Below are 20918 nucleotides of genomic sequence, written 5' to 3' on the forward strand. Positions count from 1 at the left end.
TGTAAATTTCCTTGTTTTATTTTCTCCTTAAGGATATCTACATTCAACTGATGCCATATTTTAGTAAAACCACCTTACATGACCAGCATTGTGGGAAAATGAAGTTTTTCACCCTGGCTGGTGTAGCTCAGTGGATTGAGCACAGGCCTGTGAACCACACGATCGCGGTTCGATTCCCAGTCAGGGCACATGCCTGGGTTACAGGCCAGTCCCCAGCAGGGGACTCACGAGAGGCAACCATACACTGATGCGGGAGGGCCTCTTGGCGGTTTTGACAGTGAGAAGCAGGGAGAGTCTACGTGCATGTGCACATGGCACTCTCTGCCGGGGGTCCAGGGACTTTCCCCTAGGCGGAAATAAGGAACTAGGTCCTCGGGTTGTAGCCTAGGAAACAGGCCTTCAGCGTGGACTGTGTCCGTACATTGATAATTCTCTCCTTCTCTCCTTCCCTTCTCCTCTAAAGATAAATAAGTAAAATCTTTTTAAAAAAGGAAAGAAAATGGAGTTTTCTATGCAAGTGAATTTCCTGAGTAAATGAATATCTACATACAGGGTAGGGCAAAAACAGGCTTACAGCTGTTCATATGGAAAATAATACAATAATTAACAAATAATACAAGAATAAACTCTATTTTGTATTGTCACAACTATAAACCTACTTTTACCCCACCCTTTATTTAAGACGAAAAACTTAGATAATTAGATTTGCTTATGTTTGAAGCTAGCATAGACTGAGTCAAAATAGACCTTAGAGAGTCTTTTGCATGTATAATGGTTATTTATTGCCTACTACCTAAATTGGGTCACCTGTTAAAGTGAGGTGGAAGACTAACTTTCAAATAGCACAGTATTAATATATTGTACATGTTTCAATGTGGTATTTTGTTGTTGGGGTATGCCCCAGCTTTATTTAGGTAATTGACATATAATTATAACTTTTTCTCTTATTTTTTTTATTCTTTCCCAGTGCCTTTTAAATTCCTTTATTTAGTCAAGACTATACATTGTATTTTCACTGATTAAAGATTTTACATGTACCAGGAATTGAGGAAATGTTGTGAAAAGAAAGGTACAAAGTTACAACTAGAAGATGAATAAGTTTCTGAGATCTAATGCACAGCATAGTGATTATAGTAAACAATATTGTATTTTATACTTCAGAATTGCTAGGAGACTAGATCTTAAATGTTATTACCACAAAAAAGAAATGTTAGATAAACCTACTGTGGAAGTCAATTGTAGCATATACATTTAACAAATCAGCACATTATACACCTCAAACTTACAGTTATATAAATTATATCTTAATTTATTAAAAAGCAAAGTAAGAAAAACTTGTAACTTGATAACCTATTGATACCATTCATTACTGCAACTTTAGTAACTCTTGAAGAGTTTATACTGGAAAAATGTGCTTTATTAAAATAGAATTTTAGGATACATCATAGTGGAGTAACCTTAAATTATTTAATACCGACAGTTAAATAATAAGTCCAGATAGGTTCATTTATTTGAGTTGCTAAAAGCCAGAGTCAGAACATTGTAAAACAGATACTTTTAAATACCCTTGTTTAGAAAATTGTCTTTAGAGACTTTTTGTAGCGGTAGAATCCTTACTCTGAAGAAAATATTATTCATAAATTCAGTATGTAAAACAAGCAAAAAGTAGCACTGCTTTGACAAATTGACTTTGTTATCAAGAAAACTCACCAATGTTCTCTGGTTGGGTTGTCAGTATTAAAAAATGCCTTTTGCTAGTAGGTGTCCTGGTTAAACAAGTCAAAGATGATGGCAGCTGTTACTTAGCATATAAAATGTTGTCACTTTAAAATAAGCTCATGGCAAAGTTAGCAGAAGAAAAACACCACCTCCAACCCCTTTTTTAAAAAGACTAAAATATGTTGGTTTTACCCACTCGGAAATAAATAGTAACAGAAAGACCCCTGCAGTATTTTTCCCTTTAGGAGACGTTTGCCTAACTAAACATGAGTGAGGTATAGTCTAAAAGAAAGAGGTCTAGTAGTGACACCTTCGCAGGATGACGATCCAAGGACAGATTGCACATACTTTTAAAGAAAGAACAGTGGACTGGACTTCAAAAAAGTACTCAGTACATTTTTCTACTTCAACCTCACCTACTCAGCTGTAATGCCTCTGAACTCCCCATAGAGGAAAAAAAAAAGAGCTTCCTTGTATTTCTTAGTTTAGAATAATCATATTCCCTGCACATATGGCATTATGTGCTGGTTCCCTGTGTTAGTACTGTTTCTAGTTCTGTCGATAAAAAATTACTCTTACTGAGTCTTGATTTTTTTTTTCCCTCTGTCCCCAGGGAAATTCAGGGCTTGGTTTCAGCATTGCAGGAGGTACAGACAACCCACACATTGGAGATGACTCAAGTATTTTCATTACCAAAATTATTGCAGGGGGAGCAGCTGCACAAGATGGAAGATTGCGGTATGTTTTGTACTTTGTAATGGTGGTGAATCCACTTCGTATATTTTTTTAGGCATACTAAAGGAAACATACATCCAAAAAGAAGTAATACCATAATAATTACCATAAAATAGATGCTCAAATAATGAATGAATGGTATAGTTGTGCTATAAGCATAGTTTCTCTCATTCATTTAGGACTATTACTTTGTATTTTCAAATAAATTCACAAAATGTTTTATATTTTTGGTTATGAAACATGTATATAAACCTATTTAAGATACAGGGACCAGATATATCTGAGTTTGTGTTTCATACCACAAAGAATATACAAACTCTAAATGTATTTTTCTTAATTGAACAGATGAAAATAGCATTGGTCTTTTTTTTTTGTTTAAATTTAGTGTTCCATTTCAGAAGATATCTTTAGCATACCTAGTTGTTTCTTTAGGCCATAAATTATGGTACTTTTTATTCCTTTGATATGCATATATCAAAGGAATAAATTTGGGTAGATATAGATATAGACAGCCTGAAGTTTTAGGACTAACGATTTTATATGATCTGTTAAAAACATCTTTTAAGGTTATTGGTAACCTTAAAAGTTCATGCAGCTCTTCAGGTTCTAAACTTCTCACTGTATATAACAGGTAATACATTAATGAAATTAGTTAGATCTAAAATTAATGATTTGACCAATCATGTAAATACAGACATTTACTTCTGATTCTGTTACTGACCCTTTTATTTGTGCTTCTTTATGTGAAAATTAATATGTTCCATTACTTTCACTGAGGAACATATTTATAAGATATCACTGTCTTTAGATAAAATTTCTTTTCTCTAAATATTAAAAGTTAATTAGATATAGATTCTTATCAGGATCAGTTTTGACTGTTTTGTTCCCTTTCTCTAACCAATTTGAGATGACAATATTCTTTCCCCAAAATTGAGACCTGAGCTAGGGGGGGAAATGAGAACTAGGAACAAATCAACTTGACATATTACTATGTCAAATTAAGATAAATAACTCACATGAAAAACCTTTTAATTAAGATATGTAATCTTTCACTTCATATAAATATCAACAGATAATTTTAAAATTGAGTAAGTTGGAAAAGGCAATCAAGTATTTTCATTCATTATTATTCAACATATTTTTGGATAAATCTCAGTTTTGCCGCTTAACTTCTCTATGACCTTAAGCTAGTTGTTCAGTCTGAGCCTCAGTTTTCTTATCTTTGAATCACAACTCTGTCAGTCATTACTTGGGTAGCCATAGGAAAATTATTTAAACTTCTTGTGTTTCAGTTATTTAAACTTTCTTGTGTTACCTCCATCTGTAAAATAATGATATAAATATGTACCTACCTTACAAGGGTTAAGCACTAAAAGAAGTACCTCGCATGTGGTTAATGCTAACTAAATATTTGCTATATTTGTAAAGTATTAAGGCCTACATATAATACACATACAAATTGCAGCTATCATTATTATTCATTATTTTTGTATAATCTACTACTTGCACTGTTACTTTTGCTGGTCATTGGGAAATGTTTGTATTTAGGACTTCCGGCCATAGGTACACACACTGTGCCTCCTCACACAACCAAAAGAAGGACAACAACAATTCAAAAACAAAAAACAACCAAAACCGACAGAAAATCAAACTGTATGGAAGTCTGACCACCAAGGAGTTGAAGAAACATTCGCCCAGATTGGTAGGAGGAGTGGAGAAGGGCAGCGGGGCAGAGAGGACTCACAGCAAAGCTGTGGCTGGAGGACTGGGACAGACAAGGCTGCAGCTGGCGGACCCAGTGAGGTGGCGACTGGTGGAGCCAGCTATCCCACATTCGCACACAGATAAACTTGGAGGAACAACTGGGGAGCAAGAAAGACCTCACCACCCACGGCCCCAGAGTGGGGAAATAAAGCCTCAAACCTCTGATTGACTACACCTGTGGGCATTGAGACTGCAGCGGGAGAAACTCCCAGCTTCATAGGACAGTTCATTGGAGAGACCCACAAGGTCCATACACAAACCCACCCACCAAGGAATCGGCACCAAAAGGGTCCAGTTTGATTGTGGGTAGAGGGGGAAGTAACTGAAAACAGAACAAGTGCCATTGTTCTGGGACCTCTCCCGAACAAACAGCCTCATAACCCAGCAACATGGGTTGCCCCGCCCAGGTAAACACCTAAAGCTCCGCCCCTTACTACGTAACAGGTGCGCTGAGAAGAAAAATGGCCCAAATGAAAGAACAGATCAAAGGTCCAGAAAAAATACAACTAAGCGATGAAGAAATAGCCAGTCAACCTATCAGATGCATAGTTCAAAACATTGGTAATCAGGATGCTCACAGAATTGGTTGAATTTGGTCACAAATTAGGTGAAAAAATGAAGGCTATGCTAAGTGAAATAAAGGAAAATGTACAGGGAACCAATAGTGATGGGAAGGAAACTGGGACTCAAATCAAGGGAGTGGACCAGAAAGATGAAAGAAACAACCAAACAGAAAAGAATGAACAATTCAAAAAAATGAGGAGAGGCTGAGGAACCTCCAGGACATCTTTAAACATCCAAATTACAGGGATACCAAAAGGAGAAGAAGAGGAAGAGTAACAAGTGGGAAAGTTACTTGAACAAACAATAAAAGAGAACTTCCCCAATCTGGCAAAAGAAATAGACTTCCAGGAAATCCAGGAAGCTCAGAGTGGATTGGTTCCTCCTTGGCTAATGCACAGGTTGCTTTAAGTGGTTACCTTTTACAGAAAACAAAGCCAGTGCCGCCAGTCACATTAGAGAAGAGGAATATTTCCAAATGAAAAGCGAAAAGTTGTTGCAATGGTCCAAGGAAGATTTAACATGGATTTTAGGGAGTTACTTTCTGGTAAATGTTTGCCACAAATCCAGGTGAGGGAGTTTTTAGCAAAAAACAAGACTCAAAGTGGCCTATGTAACAATGCAGGCCTGATTCCCCACAGGAGAACCCATCCATGGGCATGGGTCCTGTGCATCTCTGAGTAGGAGCTGGGCCCACGCCTCGCAGAACGGTCTACCACATCTATCCAGCAAAGCTTTCATTTAGAATGGGAGGGCAGGTAAAATATTTCCCAGATAAGGTCAAGTTAGAGGAGTTCATCATCACCAAGCCCTTGTTTTATAGAATGTTAAAAGTGACTTATCTAAGGAAAAGAAGATAAAAAACATGTACAATAAAGTGACCGCAAACTCAAAATTATTAACAACGACACCTAAAACAAAAACAAACTAAGCAAACAACCAGAACAGGAACAGAACCACAGAAATGGAGATCACATGGAGGGTTATCAGCAGGGGAGTGGGGGGAAGAGAGGGGAGAAAAGGTACAGAAAAGTCGCATAGACAGTGGGAAGAAAATAGACAAGGGGAGGACAAGAGTGGTGTGGGAAATGTAGAAGCTAAAGAACTTATGACACATGGACATGAACTAAAGGGGAGGAATGTTGGTGGGAGAGCGTGTGCTGGGTAGAGGGAAGTGAAGGAGGGAAAATGGGACAACTGTAATAGCATAATCAATAAAATATATTTTTTAAAAATATATATATTATATATATATATATGAATATTTGATACATTGATTTAACATGCAGTTTCTTCATTTATATTTTCTCTAGTAAGTGATTCTCTTTACCATAAAATCAGAAGGACAAGAAAAAATGACAGTAAAAATTGATTATTTAAATTGTAATATTTATATTTTATTTTTAATGTTTTACCTCAGGGTCAATGACTGCATATTGCGAGTAAATGAAGTAGATGTTCGTGATGTAACACATAGCAAAGCAGTTGAAGCATTAAAAGAAGCAGGGTCCATCGTACGCTTGTATGTAAAAAGGCGGAAACCAGTATCTGAAAAAATAATGGAAATAAAGCTCATTAAAGGTCCTAAAGGTATAAATAAATCAAACTAAGACAAATAAAGTAAAAAACTTTGAGTTAAATATAACTATGAAGTTATTTATGACACATTCTAAGATTAACAGTAATGGTAATCTATTGTAACTTGCATGAATTTTTAGAGTTTCTCCTTATATTTCTACTGATTTTTGTCTTAGGTCAATACTTAAATACTTTGAAGTTATGTATAGTATTAATATTAACTGTAATATCAAATTTAGTGTGTTGAATGCAAGTACATAGACTAAGTCAAAAGAAGAAAATATGAATGTATCGTTAGCAGTTCATCTGCAATGAAAACTGTTATCATGTGATTTCTGAATTTTGAAAACATTGATGGAATTCAGGATAGGTAGAAATACTGATTCTAGTTTTGATTCATGGAAGAGATTGTACTCCAACAAACAAAAAAAGGAATAGAGAGCTACAAATCTGTTTGCTACTAAAGCTATGGGATTTATGAATTCTAGAAATCTTACATTAAATTAATTAAAGATTATTGGAAAAATAGCAAAATTATCCACATTTCTGAAGCCTTTTCTGCCCACCACCAACAGACAGTTTTATTATGTTCCTAAATTGTTTCAGCATCATGACTGTATTAAAAGTGTTAGTAAGAAGCACAGTTGTGTAGGAAACTAAAATGAAACATAATTTGACAATGTCTCTTTCAATTAACAAACTATTCATTTACAAAGAGACTTTAAAACATAACCTGGTAGGGAGAAAAAGGTACATTTTTGTAACTTTGGTGACTTCATGAGCACCTGTATTTACAATTGTCCACTGATTGCAGAACAAATATTTAGGAATTTTAAAGTAGATAAGTAGATTCCTTTCTTTTTTAAAAAACATTAGTGTGAAATTATCACCTGTTTTATATCTGTTCTTTCTGGACTGAAGTTCACATTATTGATGAGATTCTAAAACTAGTGTTTTCCAAACAGGTCTTGGGTTCAGCATTGCTGGAGGTGTTGGAAATCAACATATTCCTGGCGATAATAGCATCTATGTAACTAAAATAATTGAAGGAGGTGCTGCACATAAAGATGGTAAACTTCAAATTGGAGATAAACTTTTAGCAGTAAGTATAAGAAATGTTTTATAAATTATTGTGTGTCTGTTTTTCACAACAGACTCAAATTTCAACATTCCAGAAATGTTGAAATGATTTCTGGATAAATGAGTGAAAACTGTCCCTACTTTACTCAAAACCTGCAAATAATTCTTGGTTTTATCTGTATTTTTTTAATATATTTTATTGATTATGCCATTACAGTTGTTCCATTCCCGCCCTTCACTCCCCTCTACCTTGTACACCCCTCCCCTGCCATTCCCCCCCTTTCATTCATGTCCATGCGTCACAGGTTCTTTAGATTCTGTATATCCCATAGTATTACTGCCTTCCCCCCTGTCTATTTTCTACCTACCATCTATGCTTATTCTCTGTACCTTGTCCCCCCTTCTCCTCCTCCTACTCCTTTGTTTCTGGCACTCCGTGTGATCTCCATTTCTATGTTTCCGCTCCTGATCAAGCTGTCCTCTTAGTTTGCTTTTGTTTTAAGTGTGGTTATTAATAATTGTGAGCTTGCTGTCCTTTCACTGTTCATCCTTTTTATCCTCTTTTTCTTTTTTTTTATTTTAAAGATTTGATTTATTTATCTCTAGAAGGGAAGGGAAGGAGAGAGGGAGAGAAATATCAATGTATGGTTGCCTCTCATGCATCCGCTGCCGGGAACTGGGAACTGGGAACTGGCCTGAAACCCAGGCATGTGCCCTGACTGGGAATCGAACTGTGATCATGTGGTCCGCAGGCCCACGCTCAATCCACTGAGCTACACCAGCCAGGGCTTATCTTCTTTTTCTTAGATAAGTCCCTTTAACATTTCCTATAATAAGGACTTGGTGATGATGAACACCTTGAATTTGACCTTATCTGAGAAGCACTTTATCTGCCCTTCCATCCTAAATGAAAGCTTTGCTGGATAGAGCAATCTTGGCTATATGTCTTTGGATTTTATGACTTGGAATACTTCTTTCCAGTCCCTGTAAGGTCTCTTTTGAGAAATCCGCTGACAGTCTGATGGGAACTCCTTTGTAGGTGACTGTCCCCTTATCTCTTGCTGCTTCTAGAATTCTCTCCTTCATTTGAATCTTGGCTAATTTAATTATGATGTGCCTTGGTGTGTTCCTTCTTGGGTCCAACTTCTTTGGGACTCTCTGAGCTTCCTGGATTTCCTGGAAGTCTATTTCCTTTGCCAGATTGGGGAAGTTCTCCTTTATTATTTGTTCAAATACGTTTTCCACTCGTGGCTGTTTCTTTCCCCCTTCTGGTACCCCTATAATTCGGATGTTGGAATGTTTAAAGATGTCCTGGAGGTTCCTATGCTTCTCCTCATTTTTTTGAATTCTTGTTTCTTCCTTCTTTTGTTTGGTTGTCTCTTTCTTCTGGTGCACTCCCTTGATTTGAATCCCAGTTTCCTTTCCATCACTATTGGTTTCCTGTGCGTTTCCCTTCATTTGAATCAGTTTAGCCTTCCTATATTCCTCTAATTTGTGGCTAAAATCAACCAATTCTGTGAGCATCCTGATCACCAGTGTTTTGAACTATGCATCTGAAAGTTTGGCTATTTCTTGGTCACTTAGAATTATAGGCTCTGGGGCTTTGAGCTGTTCTTGAGTCATAATGTTTGGTCTGTTCGCACCTGTTGTGTATGAGGAGCGGAGCCCTAGGTGTTCACCAGGGCAGGGCAACCCAGGCAGTGGATTGTGACACTGTATGTGGGGGCAGGGTCAGAGAGGGGAAAAAAATGGCGCTTTGCTCGGCGCTCTCTCTCAGATTTCTGTCCCCTCTGTGGCTTTCCACAAGCAAATTGGGCCCCTCTGATGCTGGTTCCCGGGTGTGTGGGCCCATGTACTCTCTAGGATCCTGTGGGTCTCTCCAACGAGCTCTCTGTGAGCCTGGGAGCTTCTCCCGGCCCCTCGACCCTGAGGAAGTCTTTCCTCTTGGTGCTTTCAGGCTTTAATTCCCATCACTTTGGCCCTAACCCGAGCCGTCTGTCTCACTGTTCGCTCCTTCACTTGGTTTATCTGCATGCCAATGTGTGACTGCAGTCAGCCAGCCGCCCTACGCCCTCACTGGGTCCATCCATTGGCACCCCACGCCTGGGATCCACCAACCGCCTCCACTCCAGGGTCGGTTGGACTGAATGATCTTTCCAGCCCGACCCCACTCAGTTGCTGACAGTCCAGCTGAGTGGTTCGTTGTTGTTGGACTTCTGTACAGTTCAGTTTTCACTGTTTGGGCTGTGTTTTGTTTCTAAAACTTCGCCGTCTTTAAATTTAGTTGTGGGAGGGGGCACAGTGTTTCTACCTACGCCTCCATCTTGACCAGAAGTCCTTTATCTCTATTTTTTGTTTTCATTTCTTCCAGCTCTCCTCCCTTTTTTTCTTTGTCCCCCACCCCTTCTATTTTTTCTTTCAATTTTTTGTTGAAGGCTTAGAGGCTTGTATGTACAGAATTGTTTAATTATTTCTTAATTTCGTAACGCAGTGTCATTCTTTGTTCATGTGTGACCTCTTTTTCTTTTTAGTTTTACACTTAATTATTTTATTTATATTATAATGAAAACTGATAAACTCATTACCCAAACTAAGAACTAGAAGAACAACTTGTCATTCCTTTATATTTTAAAAATTACTTAATCACATATACATGTCTAAATACTTTGTTTAGTATTATTTGTTCTGAAATTTTTTTAGAAGGCTATTATGCTATATGAAGTCTTTTAATACTTTTTTCACCTTTATATATTGTTTTACTAAGACATCCATATTTTTGCTTAGAGATGAGGTTTATCTATTTCACTTCTACCTAATATTTTGTTCTGGGACTATACCACAATTTATTTATCTAATCTTCATCAATAACTGTCTTAGCCAATGCATGTTTTGTAGAAGAAAAACTACTATACTAACAATGTGTAATGGAGTGGTGGAATCTAAGCAAACCTAGAGTGAGTGAAAATAAAAAGTGAAGCAGAGAGGAAGGGAAAGCCAATACCAGGTATTATGTTTTTGAGCTGGCTATAATTTCATAAGAAAATGTACTTTTTTTGTGAAAGCTTGTCACGTAGGACAGTCTTTCAAGCATGTAATGTAGATCCACTAAACCTCAGATCCAGCCATTAGGAAAAAGAAAGGATTTCTCTCCTGGCCCTTTTAGTCCCCTATCTCTCTTTAATTAGAGTTTGCCCCATGGGAGTTAATTTTTGATTCTGTTACCTAACTCCCTTGGGAAAGTCCTAGGGAAACCGGCTCCCTCACTCTGTGGCACAGCAGTTCCCCTGAATGCAGAAATGGTCAGAAGAGCTACATAGAACCTTAGTAGTCTATGTTGGTCAGACATGGGCTTTTGATGTGTTACAGCTCTCACTATGTGGAACACATCAGCCATGCCCAAGCCCAGTCCTTAGCACAGAAAAGGTTGAAAGAACTGGTTATAGTAGGAGGCAGGGTGAGAGGAAAAGTAGCCAGGAGTCTCCACTAAGTAAGCAGCCAAAGCCCAATGGCAAGTAGATTCAAGTAAATCTCGAAAAGGCACATGTAGGGGTGAATTGGGTTATTTTCTTTTTTTGTTTGTTTTTTGTTACTCTGGATAATTATTCGAGGAAAACCTACCGTGTGTTCTAGTGAATAAGTACAGTATACAAGAGTTTAACTTAAGTATTTACTTAAGCATGGAATTTAATGGATCATGGGGTATCAGTAACGTTGTAACAAATTATTATTGTCAGTAACATGATAACAAATTATATCATTATTTAATCTTTATCTGCTTATAAAGATTTTACATTCGTATCAGCAATATATAAATAATTTCTTCATTCTACATGCTGTCCAGTACTGTTTATTGTTGCAGCAAGGAGACAGACTGATTATTTATTTAATGATGGGGAAGTGAAAGGAACTGACCTTGAAATGCTTTTCCCTAGCTTATCCTCTCACAGCCATGACTTGTCACTCGTCCCCAAGCCAACACCCCCTTACCATCACCTATATACACACACACTCCAACACTACATACATATACAAGTATACCAGGTCAGAAGAACCTTCCTTTTCCACTGGGTTTCTAAAACACTTTTATTTTTTAATTTCTTGGATACCATGTTTTCCTTTATGGTTTCCTCAGAATCAATTTTAGTGGTAGGGAGCCAACAATTTATATTGATTTAACATGTAATGAGGCTTTTGTTGTCATAACTCCACTGAAATTATTCATTTCTTAGCTCTCATCTTAATTGACACAACAGGCATTTGACATTCTTCCTTCTTCAAACATTTTTTCCCACTTGCTGAACAGTAACTTCTGCCTTTGTGTTTCCATTACCTCACTAGTCACTTCTCATTATCCTTTTTGATACATCTGCTCCCTAACTTCTAAATGTAAAGTGATCCAGACTCAATCTTTGGATTTTTTTTTCTTCTCTCTTTGACAGGTCATCAGATAACTTAATGGGTCTCATTTGCACATGCTAGTAATAAGTATTCTGAACTTTAGTTTTATTTTTACACACACACACACCACTTTTGTGCATGGCCGAAATACTGGATTGGCCATCTATTTAGTTTTTTCCATAAAATAAGACACACATTCTTTATTTTCACCAATAACTTTACTGATGAGGATATTTTGAGTATGTTAGCTGTCTCCTGTATCGCATAAAATTGATTGTTCTCAATTAGTATCTCAATTTGATTGCTATCGACCTCAACCTGTCTACCCACCCGACCATGGAGCGTCATCTAGCAAGTAGTCTGCAACAAAAACTTGGCAAACCAGTTTTGACACATTCAATTAGCCATTGTACCTTCTCCATACACTATACAAATCTTATTTTGCATTTCCGTTTTTAACTTTCTTGAAGAAATGAAACAATATGCAAAAATGTTGCATATTTTCTCCCATCTTCAAGATTAAAGTGACTACACAAAAATTCACCAATTCTGGTAAGTGGGTTTTTTTTTTTAAAGATTTTTGTTTATTTCTTTTTAGAGAGGGGAGGGAGAAAGAGAGGAAGAGAAACATCAATGTTTCGTTGCCTCTTGCACACCCCCAACTTGGGACCTGGCCTGCAACCCAGGTGTGTGCTCTGACTGAGAATTGAACTAGCGACCCTTTGGTACCTAGTCCAGTGCTCAATCCACTGAGCCACACCAGCCAGGGCTTCTTTTTAAAAAATACATGCTGATGTGACAGATGTGCCAGCACAAAGTAACAAAATTGTTTTAACTGAAGTTAAAGACAACTAAGCACTACTAGAGCTATCTTATGGAAAAAACCAAACAAACTTTTTGGTCAACCCAACATAAAAATTTCTAACTTTGGTTCTTATCAAAACATTTCAAAACCCCTAAGTTATTCATTTAGTCTCTTTTTTATGTCTCAAGTCATCTCAAATTTAATATATCTAAAAATGAACTTTTGAGTCCTTCCCCTACTCTTTGCCTTCCTGCTCCTTGCACAGTCTTTACATTTCATTAAATGCTAACTTTATCTTTCTATTTGCCCAGATGTAAAACTTGAGAATAATCCTCTGTCTTTCATACTCCACATTGAATCCCTTAGCAAATCTTGTCAGCTCTTTTATCAGTTATCTAATGCTGCCTAAACACACACATGCAAATTAATGACTAAGACGACAACAATCATTTATATGCTTACACTTCTGCAATTTGAGTAGAGATAGGACAGCCTTCTCAACTCCACATAATGTCAACAGGGGTGGCTCAACTAGGGCCAGGGATTCACTTTCAAGTTGGCTCATACATGGCAGACAAACTGTTGTTGGCTGTCAGCTGGTAGCTCACCTGGGGCAGTTAGCCAAGTGTTAATTTTCCAGTAGCCTCTCCACATGACTAAATTGGGCTTCTCACAGGATAATGGCCAGGTTCCATGAGGAACATACCAAGAAAAGAGCTTTCCAAGAAGACAAGATCCAGTGTGTAGCATTTATCAATCCTCTCTATGCATCACTTACTAATATATCATTGACTAAAGCTTGTTACATGGCCAAGCAAGATTCAGTGTAGGAGGAGATTTTACAAGATGTGAATACCAAGATGCATGGCTCACTGCAGGCCACCAGAGGAAAAGTGTATATACCACAGCTGTGTATTTCAAAATGCAGGCAGTACTAACTATACATGGTAGTTCGAGACTATAAAAATTATTATGCAGCTGAAACCCTGCAAAGCAATATTAATAGTCAGAGGGGGAAGTTATAGCTGTCCTGTGATGCTTAGAAATTTTTGTCAAAATATTAAAACTGCTTTTGAGGGGGAAAAGGTACAGAGAATAAGTAGCATAGATGGTAGGTAGAGAGTAGACGGGGAGTGCAAGAATGGTATGGGAAATGTAGAAGCTACAGAACTAATAAGTATGACACATAGACTAAAGTGGGAGAATGTGGGTGGGAGAGGGTGTACGGGGGGAGGGGGAGTGAAGGAGGGAAAATGGGACAACTGTAATAGCATAATCAATAAAATATATTTAAAAAAGAAATGTCTTTATCTATTATGCATAGGTATTTGTAATGTGCTCACTTTTTTATCCCTGTCTAAATAATTTATCATCCGTTATAGATACTCTCCTAGGTCTAGGAATCATTTTTACTTTGCTCTTTAGTCTACACTGAAAGATTTATTATTAGGGCATGTAATTTGTTAAATGAATACCTTTTGGGATTTATTACCACTTTCAAAATAGCAAAATATTTTATTATTTTATAACTATTTAAAGAGTGTTAGAAAATAATATACATTCTTTGTAGGAATTGAAATTTTGTTGAGTTTATTGAATTACTAGAGTCCTGTGCATTGATTATTTTTATATTATTTAATCCATTAAATTCTAAAAATGTATATTAAAATCTTCACTATCAAAAAAAAACTTTCCTGTTGATTATAAAGGTACAAATTGGGGCAGCAAAAAATATACTAAAACACTTGTTTAGTACATTGTAATTTAACATATTAGAAACAGGACTTCTGGCCAAGATGGAGGCACGGGTAGAAACACTGTGTGCCTCCTCGCACAACCAAATTTAAGGACCACAAAGATTTAGAAACAAAAACACAACCAGAACAGACAGAAAATTGAACTGTACCAAAGTCCGACAACAACGAACCATTCGTCCAGACTGGTAAGAGGGTTGGATGGAGTTGGCAGCCAGGAGAGAGGGGTCTTGGCAGGAAAAGGCAGTAGTTGGCAGACCCGGGAGTGGGAAGGAAATGAGCAGACCCAGTGAGGCCTGCGAGGTGGTTGGCTGACCACGGACACACATTCGCGCACAGATAAACCAGGCAAAAAACAGGCAATGAGATAGACTGCACAACCCAGGGCCCCAGCAACAAGAAATAAAGCCTAAAAGGACCAATTGAAAAAATTTGCGGGGGTTGAGGTGCCAGGAGAGACTCCCAGCCTCACAAGAGAGTTCATTGGAGAGACCCACAGGGTCCTAGACCATACACAAGCCCACCCACTCGGGAACCAGCACCAGAAGGGCCCAATTTGCTTGTGGGAAGCAGCAGAGGGGACCAAAATCCGAGAGAGTGGAACAAGCATCACTTCTCCCTCTCTGACCCTGCCTCAACAGACAGTGTCACAACCCAGCTACTGGGTTGACCCACCCTAGTGAACACCTAAGGCTTCACCCCTCATACATAACAGACTCGACCTGACCAAAAAATTATGGCTGAAACAGAAGAAAGAATCAAAGCCCCAGAGCCAATACTTTTAAGTGACCAAGAGACTGGGCCAACCTGTCAGATGCACAGTTCAAAATACTGGCGATCAGGTTGCTCACAGAACTGGTTGATTTTGGTTGCAAATTAGATGAAAAACTGAAGGCTACACTAAGTGAAATGAAGGAAAATGCACAGGGAACCAACAGTGATGGAAAGAAAACTGGGACTCAAATCAAGGAAGTGGACCAGAAGGAAGAAAGAAACAGCCAAACAGAAAAGAATGAAGAAACAAGAATTCAAAAAACATGAGGAGAGCCTTTAGGAACCTCCAGGACCATCTTGAAACATTCCAACATATGAATTATAGGGGTACCAGAAGGGGGAGAGGAAGAGCAACCAAGTGCAAAACTTATCTGAACAAATAACTTATCTGAGCCACAGAAATGGAGATCACATGAAGGGTTAGCAACAGGGGAGTGGAAGGAGGAGAGTGGGGGAGAAGGTACAGAGAATAAGTAGCATAGACAGTGGGGAGAAAATAGACAGGGGAGGGCAAGAGTCGTGTGGGAAATGTAGAAGCTAAAGAACTTAAGACACATGGACATGAACTAAAAGGGAGGAATGTGGGTGGAAGGGGGTGTGCAGGGCAGAGGGGAATGAAGGGGAAATGGGACAGCTATAATGACAATGAAACATTTTTTTAAAATATATTAGAATCATTTCTAATATTTTATTTCTTTTCCAAAAATTTTTACCAAAAATAAGATCACTCTAAACCCAAAGTTAGCATAGAAGAAAAGGGAATAGTCAAGATTAGAGTAGAAATTTATGAAATAGGCAATAGGAAAACCATAGAGAAGATCAGCAAAACTAAAACTTGATTCTTTGGAAGGTCAACAAAATTGATAAACATTTAGCTAGACCTAGAAATTAGAAGCCTCAATTTCTGGAAGTTGGAATGAAAGAAAAGACATAGGGAATACTTTTTTTTTTTTAAATATTTTATTTATTTATCTTTAGAGGGGAAGGGAAGGAGAGAGGAAGAGAAACATCAATGTATGGTTGCTTCTCATGCATCCCCTGCTGGGAACTGGCCCCTGCCGGGAATTGGCCTGCAACCCAGGCATGTGCCCTGACTGGGAATCGAACTGCGATCATCTGGTTCGCAGGCCCCGAGCTCAATCCACTGAGCTACACCAGCCAGGGCGGGAATACTTTTATTTATAAACAAATATATGCCAACACATTAGATAACTTAAATGAAATGGACAAATTCCTTGAAAGACTCAAAGTACCACTTTTATTCAATGTTGTGCTGATTGCCAGGGCAATAAGAAAGACATTGAGATTGAGAAAAAAGGTACAACTATAGTAGAAAATCTTCAGAAACCTACTAGTACATAAATAAAATAGTAAGTTTAACAAGGTTTCAGTATACACCACCACTACCTAAAAATTCTCTTTTTGCACAGAAGATACATGAATGGTCACCAGTAAATAATTGAAAAAAACTCAACCTGACTATTAAAAAATGCAAATATAAATTTAAATATAATTGATGTGCAAATTAAAACATGCATCATTTTGTAGGCTTTTTAATAAATTGATACTATTCAGTGTTTGCAAAGTTTTCAATAGATGGGCACTCGTTCTGTGGGTATAAATTACTAACTCCATTTACTTAGGATGATTTAAATATCTTAAGATTGAATGGCTTTGGAAATTATTATAGAACTGTACAGTAAGGTGCTGTGTCAGTTTCTTAAATAAGGCAATTCTTTCTGACCCAAAATGGGATGATCTGTAAGATACATTATAATCAAGATCCAGTTGCAGAACAAAAACTTTTATGTGGTCTCATTTTCCTTTAAAAAAGCAATTAAACTATACCTACACACATTTCTAAAATGTTTACATAGAAGGAGGTTCAGCCTTGGAGTTTGGGACGGAATAGGGGCTGAAATCAAGGTTGGTTATTTCATTAACATACAGAAAGAGCTTCCTAAAACAGACGGTAAAAATGAGTATTTTCTTTCCGCACACCTTTATATTTCTTAAATCAGTCAGTCCCATATTTTCCATATCTTTATATGGAATTGTTTAACACCAAAAAGCAGAAAGCAAGTGAAAATGTTTTAAATGTCTTGGGGATTTTCTTTTAGGTGAATAGTGTGTGTTTAGAAGAAGTTACTCATGAAGAAGCAGTGACTGCTTTAAAGAACACAGCTGATTTTGTTTACTTGAAGGTAGCAAAACCCACAAGTATGTATATGAATGATGGCTACACACCACCTGATGTCACCAACTGTAAGTCTCTTTACTTTAATCCATGTTATTATATCCTTAAATGTTAGGCATTTTAATAAAAGTTTCATAATATAAAGTTTAAGCAATACACAAATTTTTAATAGAAATATTAAACATTCTGATCTAATAGGTTTAAGATTTTTTTAAATATTTTATTTATTTATTTATTTATTTATTTATTTATTTATTTATTTATGTTTCAAGAAGGGAAGGGGGGAGAAAGGGAGAGAAACATCAATGTGTGGTTGCCTCCTGTGGGCCCCCTACTGAAGACCTGGCCTGCAACCCCGGCATGTGCCCTAGACTGGGAATCTAACCAGCAACCTTTTGGTTTAACCCTTTTAACCACTGAGCCACACCAGCCAGGGCAAAAAATTTTTTTCATAGTGGTTTTTTTTTCTTTTTATTGTATTTTTTCCCATTACCAGCAATTGATTCTTATAGCAAGCAAGAAAATTCTAATGGTTCTAGTGCTACTGGGTCATGGCCCACACTTTGAGAAACACTAATTTAAAGTATTAAATGTTATTAAATTTACTTATTTATTACATTATTAAATTAAATAAAGCAGTATTTCTAAAACTTTGGCTTTTCTATACTCTCAGCTGTATGCACAGATACTATTTCTGTATTTCATGCTCCTAGTGTATTGCCTAACTATATACTTGTGTACAATAAAATTTTAATGCCTAGAACTGAATTGTTATGAAAGCACTTATGATGTGTTTGTGCTGATTGAAAAAATGAAAGTTTTGTTTAATGCAGAGTTCATATTAGAAGCACTCATGTAATACAAAGATCCTAAATGTACTCCTTATAATCTGCTTTTCCAAGTTTTCCTTTTTTAAATTATAGAGATTTTTGTGATTTTATAAGTAGCAGTACTTCCGATTTCAAACTTGTCAGACTTCATTACCATCACTAATCACTGTAAAATACAAATTATATTTCGAAATGTAGGCCTGGCTGGCTCAGTTGGTTGGAGCATTGTTCCATAACCAAGAGGTTGCAGGTTCAATTCCCAGTCATGGCAACATACCTAGGTTGCTGGTTTGATCCTTGGTCCAGGTGCATATAGGAGGCAACCAATCAGTGCTTCTCCCTCCCATCAGTGTTTTTCTCCCTTTCTCTCTCTAAAAGCAATGAAAAAATGTTTTGGGGCAAGGATTTAAAAGAAGTATTTTTTAATAATAAAATAAAATAAATGTATATATTGTCCTCAAGTGATACATCTTTTATGTCTGTTCATTGAGTCCTTATTTATTCAAGTATAACTAAATTATTTTGTTAATAATATTCAGTCTCTTTAATGAACAGGAATGTCATATTTCATTTGTCAGAAAAAAACTTTGGTATGTGTTTCAAGTTTTTATATGTAGTTGATCTTGCACACAGGCTTTGTATGAGGGCTTTATGTATGTTAATTTGTGATTAGAGATATAAATTCAATACTAAGCTATTTTATTCACCAATTTAAGTACCACTCTTATTTATTATGATACCTTATCTATTCAAAACAACTATGCATTACTCAGCAATAAAAGAGAATGCTAATTTGCTGTGAACAATAACATGGATAGACCTATAGAGTATTGTGCTAAGTGAAATAAGTCAGAGAAAGACAAATACTATATGATGACACTTATATGTGGAATCTTAAAAACAAATGAATAAATAAAACAAAAACAGACCCATAGATACAGAGAACCAGCTGATGGTTGCCGAAGGGAAAGGGGTGTGTGGGAGGATCAGGATAAAAAGAGATAACTATGTGCAAATTTGTAACAGTTCCATGAATTAAGAATTGGTGTCCACTTTATGGCCAAATATACAGATAGCCAGGCTGCTTCCTACACATATGTTGAACTGGAAAATTTTATTTTGTTATTGAACTATCCCTTTTTATTTATGATAATATGACATTTTAAAAATAGAACTAATTCAAAAGAATGGTAATTAAATAATGATTTGTTGTTTTCCATATAGGCATCTGTTATTGAACTAATAGAATAGCAATGTTCAACCTTTTTCATCTCAGGGCACACATAAACTAATTACTAAAGTTCTGTGGCACACCAAAAAATAAATATATGTGCGAAACTGACCAAAAATAGGTATAATTTTGATTGACTTACAAAAAGATAATAGAAATTACCTACCCTTTTTGCTTTAAAGTGACTTTTTAAAAAATCAGGTGCCTATACTTGTATATGAGGATTTCTGGTACCAGAATTAACAAATGAGGCACAACCTTATTATGCAACATGACCAGTTAAGATGCAGCTTTGTTTTATGACCTATATATTTATAGTTTAAGACAGGGCATAAACTCTTGACGGCTATTGTTGTGTTGGCTGTTGTCATTTTTTTTAATAGTACATACACAGAATTAAGAGATGTAGGCATATTTTTAATCTTCACCCAAGGGCATGCTTACTGATTTTAGAGAGAGAGGAAGGAAGGGAGAGAGGGAGGGAGAGTAACATTAATTGAGAGAGAAACATCAATTGGTTGCCTCTCGCATACACCCCCACAACCCAGGTGTGTGTCCTTGACCAGGAATGGAATCCACAACCCTACAGTTTACTGGACAATGCTCCAACCAACTGAGCCACACTAGCTAAGGCTGTTGTCATTTTTTCATTTGACAATCTAAGGGAAAAGAGGTAGGTGTCCCTGACTAAATAGGTATTTCATGTTCTAAAAACTCTTACTGTACACTAGTGTGCCACAGCACACCAGTCGGAAGTTGCTGTACTAGAACCTATGAAAAAGTTTAAATTTACCTTGCTAATTTAACTTTATCATAATGCTCAATTTCCATTTCCTTCTCTTCTTAGGCACCTACAATGATAATTTTTGTTGTAAACTTCCAAATCATGTTCATATAATATATGTGATTTATGAATTTGTGGGGTTTTTTAAATTGTGTTTTAAAAGTTTTTACATAAAGTATTTTTAACTATCAGACTATTCACCTTACTGCCTGTTTGTATGTCAGTCATCTAGTGTCCTCATCGATTTGTCTTTACTCACTGAAGATCTTAGTGTCAAACCCATTATCCTCCTTGCTACTACTACTCTTCATGTGGTCATTCGTAGTAATTGTCATTCAGAATCCACACTGGCGATTCAGTCAGCAGCCTGGAGAATTTATTTTCTGATCTCTTTAGTTATCCTTCTTTCCAACTACAGCTCCAGTTCTTGCTTCCAAGATAATAATTTATATCTTACCATCAATACCTTCACCACCTCTAAAATCTTGATTTAAATCATCTCATTGTCTGACTACATTCCTCATTTCAGTTATTTTTATTCTAAAATTCATCCTCATTTTGACCTTTAATAACTTGACACTATCACTTGGTGGCCCATGTCTTTATCTGTCTACTTTGTTTTTAAGCTTAGCTTCCATAGTTTATCATGATATTCATTCACTTCTTTTTTGAATATATTTTATTGATTATGCCATTATACTTGTCCCA

The 20918-nt window shown here is 36.7% G+C and overlaps 1 protein-coding gene across 11 annotated transcripts in view; it reads left to right on the top strand.

Annotated features, from left to right (window-relative positions):
• The window catches only part of DLG1 (discs large MAGUK scaffold protein 1), a 309015-nt gene that overhangs the window by 142502 nt on the left and 145595 nt on the right, over window positions 1-20918 (top strand). For all 11 annotated transcript variants that reach the window (XM_037037510.1, XM_037037507.1, XM_037037511.1 and 8 more), the window contains 4 exons: window positions 2333-2457; window positions 6200-6369; window positions 7323-7459; window positions 17289-17433. In XM_037037510.1, coding sequence (XP_036893405.1) covers window positions 2333-2457; window positions 6200-6369; window positions 7323-7459; window positions 17289-17433 — 577 coding nt within the window. The remainder of the gene's footprint in view (window positions 1-2332; window positions 2458-6199; window positions 6370-7322; window positions 7460-17288; window positions 17434-20918) is intronic.

Source organism: Sturnira hondurensis, unplaced genomic scaffold (genome assembly GCF_014824575.4).
Source record: "Sturnira hondurensis isolate 20B ecotype Veracruz unplaced genomic scaffold, ASM1482457v3 Scaffold0023357, whole genome shotgun sequence".
Lineage (NCBI taxonomy): Eukaryota > Metazoa > Chordata > Mammalia > Chiroptera > Phyllostomidae > Sturnira > Sturnira hondurensis.